A 3387-nucleotide genomic window follows, 5' to 3' on the forward strand; every position below is an offset into this window, starting at 1 on the left:
CCCCACCCAGCGGGCCCCAGGCTCCTCACCAGGCTGGTCGTCTCAGCCTGCAGGAAGACTGTCATGTCGGCCCATTCGTCCTCCATCTGTGTTGCCCCCCTGCCCCATCAGTCACGCAGTGCCCCAGATCCCCTCCCCAACCCTAAGCCTGTGTTCTGAGAGCTGCTCATAAGGTCCACCAGCCTTTTCCAAGGACGGCCCTACCTGGTGCATTCCTAGGGGAGCCCTACAACAGCTGACCTTTTCCTCTGTCTCCCTCCAGCCCTGGATGCCATCTTCACTGAGCTGGGCAGGATTGGTGGTAAGCAAGCCCCCTCTTTGCTCAGCACTGCCGTGATGCCACATAGCCTCTGGGGGACCTCTAGCCATCCTTGGCTGCTGGGGGTGGGTTTAGTTTCCAGCCTCAAAGACTGGGGGAGACGCTCCTGCCTCTTCACCACACTGTGTTCCCCCCACCTCACACCAAAGCAGGGGCGAGCTGGCTGCCCCCCAGATGTGCTGCCCAAAGGGCCTTGGGGAAGACTCACACTTCTCCCATGCCTCCCCAGCCCTCTCTGCGACCCCACTGAAAATCCAGGGGACCGAGGAGGGTATCCGGCTCTTCAGCAGGGTCAAGTACTACAACATGAGCTACATGAAAACCACCTGGTTCCACAAGTAGGTTGGCCTTGCCCTGGAGCCCTAGCCAGGCTGGAGGGGGCCCAGCACCCACCTCAGAGCCCAGTCCCAAGGGCTTGGCAGAGACAGGGTCTCTCACCGGTCCTGCTGTCCACAGAGGGAGTCTGGGACAGGGAACAGCTGTTAGAGGCACAGAAGGGAGGCTCCCCAGGAAAGGTGGGAACCCTGGCGCTAAGATCACTTTCCCAGAATATCCATGGCCAGAGAAGGACCATTGTCTTAGAGCGCCATCTGGGAACCGGGGGAGAGAAGGATTCAGGAACGATGGAGAACCAGATGGTCAAGTGCCCTTGTGGGTCTTTGCAGCCTTAGCAAACTCAGGCAGCCAGGCTGAGGGGAGAGGTGCAGGCAGAGGCACCTGGGGGGCTGACGACTAACTGAGGGCCAGGCCTTGAAGGCAGGATCAGGTATCAGAGACTCAGCCAGGAGCTAAGTGACCCCAGAGAGTTTGGGAGCAGAATTTTCCCAGTGCTTCTTACTTGCAAACCTCAGCCTTGTGGAGCAGACATTCCTGCACCCATTCTATGGAGAAGGCTAGACCGACTTAGTCGAATTGGTCATGTGAGTGAGACCAAGGCCAAGCTGAATTTCAGAACAGTGAAGCTCCTTCTCTAGAGTTTCTGAGCCCCGTGACTAAGCCCAGAGGTGTCACTTCTGTGACAAAACACTGACATGGGCCAGGTGTCTTTAGGAATGAAATTTAGGTAAAGAAGGAAAGGAGTTTATATAGTTTATAAGAATTACGTAAGAGTGATTGTGGGAAGAAATGCTGGGAGGTTTTAAGATGAGGAAAAGGATGAAGTGAGGAAGTGGCTCCCACTGGTGGGGTGTGGGGAGGTGGGCACTGACCCTGGGGCACCATTTCCTCAAAGTCCCAGCCTGCAGGACATGTCACAAATATAGACTCAGCGCTGCCACAAGGTTTGATGAATGAATGAATGATGAATGGATGAGTGGATAGATATATATCAAATATCTCACGGATGGTCACCACTTTCAGCTCACACATCTGGGAACAAAACCCCGGGAGAGGAGTTTGGGGCACGGATGCCTGTAGATGGGCAGACAGACAGCCCGTCCTGGACTGAGCTGTGTTAACCATTTCTTTGCCCTCACGTTCAGAGAGAAACGCCTGGAGAGTGGTGATCGGGTGAGGGCTGGCACCACCCTGGATGAGATCTGGCTCCACATCCTGGACCCCAAAGACTCAGACAAAGGCAAATACACCCTAGAGATAGCGGCCGGGAAGGAAGTCCGGCAGCTCTCAGCTGATCTCTCGGGGCAAGGTGAGCGCTCCGCCTGTCTGTCCTCATTGAAACCTGTTTAGAAAACCCCATGGTCTTTTGGGGGGGCTCCCATCTCCCCACCCAATCCTAGCACTGCCCCAAGAGAATGCTGGAACAGAGTGAAGGAACAGTCAGCGCTGAGCCCTATACCTGTGGGTTGCAGGAGAGGGGGAGATTGGGGGTAGATGCCCTGACACACCTTTTCCCCTTTTCCTTCTCGTAGCTTTTGAGGATGCCCTGGCTGAGCACCAGAGACTGAAGTAAGTTTCCTCGGCGTTTCTCAGTGTGATCAAGGCCCCTGGGGTGCACGAGCGCAGGACCCTTCCTGGGAGGCCGGACAGCTCCACCTTTCCCCCATCACCCCCTCCCCGCTACCCGGGCAGGACTGTCCTTTAACAAATGAAACACCAAGGCTTTCTCCCATTTCCGTTTTTCAGAGCCTTGGCCATCATCGAGAAGAGTAAGTCCAGCCATATTTCTGTTGTTTCCACTTCTGAGTTTGGGGCGGCTTCCCAGCTGCTCACGCCTCCTGGCAGGTAGCTGGAGTCCCAGTTTCCCATGGGGTCTGTGTGGCTCTGGGCCATCACAGAGCTGCTGGGAGACCCGGATGGTGGCAGCGTGAAGACAGGTGGATGAGGAGTCCGAGGATACCTGAGACCGTGGATGTGGACGCGCCTGGTGTGGGCCTGGTGGCAAGTAGGCACACGGCCGATGTCGGTGGGACTCCAAAGGCAGGGGCAGGCGGACCGAGGCACTGTCTTCCAAGCGAGGCCCGGAAGGGGGCGACTTTAAAGCTGAACCTGGTTCTGGCTGTCAGGGTCCTAGGGCCTCATCTAACCCAGGACACAGCCTCTGCGTTGCCCAGGGGGACCACCAGGTCCACGCGCTGGAGCTTCTCCATGTCCCCGCAACCAGTTCTAAAGCACCCAGTTCCAGGAGGCTGGCTTTCTGGTCTCAGTCAACTAGCCAGTCAGTGTAGCACCTTCCATGAGGGGAAGCCTCCTGGCAGCAGAGCAAAGCAGCCCTGTTCAACCTGACAGGGAGGAGGGAAACTGACCGTTTGGGGCCGTTGGTAGGAGGGGGCATGAGCCCTATGTGGCGTCTTATCCCTGAGTGTCCCCACTTGGCGGGAAGTGCAGGCCGTTCATAATTGCCATCTGGAAGGGGGCCATCTGGGGTCTAAGAGCAGTGAGGAGCCCTCGCAGCGGGTGGCCACCTTGGTGGGCGGAGCGCAGCCTGCAGACCCGACTCAGCCCGTCACACCTCCTAATCACCTGCCCACCCCCATCCTGGAACTCCCTGTGCTATGTGGTTGCTTCCCACTAGCTATCTATTTTACACTTGGTAGTGTATATAAGTCCATGCCACTCTCTCACTTCGTCCCAGCTTACCCTTCCCCCTCCCCGTGTCCTCAAGTCCATTC

The 3387-nt window shown here is 57.0% G+C and overlaps 1 protein-coding gene across 1 annotated transcript in view; it reads left to right on the forward strand.

The window, feature by feature from the left end:
* Window positions 1-3387, forward strand: part of MYOM3 (myomesin 3) — a 43741-nt gene that overhangs the window by 37910 nt on the left and 2444 nt on the right. The window contains exons 30-34 of the mRNA XM_007459161.1: window positions 263-301; window positions 549-657; window positions 1801-1964; window positions 2188-2224; window positions 2402-2424. Coding sequence (XP_007459223.1) covers window positions 263-301; window positions 549-657; window positions 1801-1964; window positions 2188-2224; window positions 2402-2424 — 372 coding nt within the window. The remainder of the gene's footprint in view (window positions 1-262; window positions 302-548; window positions 658-1800; window positions 1965-2187; window positions 2225-2401; window positions 2425-3387) is intronic.

The sequence above is a fragment of the Lipotes vexillifer genome, unplaced genomic scaffold, assembly GCF_000442215.2.
Source record: "Lipotes vexillifer unplaced genomic scaffold, Lipotes_vexillifer_v1.1 scaffold496, whole genome shotgun sequence".
In the NCBI taxonomy this organism is placed as follows: Eukaryota; Metazoa; Chordata; class Mammalia; order Artiodactyla; family Lipotidae; genus Lipotes; species Lipotes vexillifer.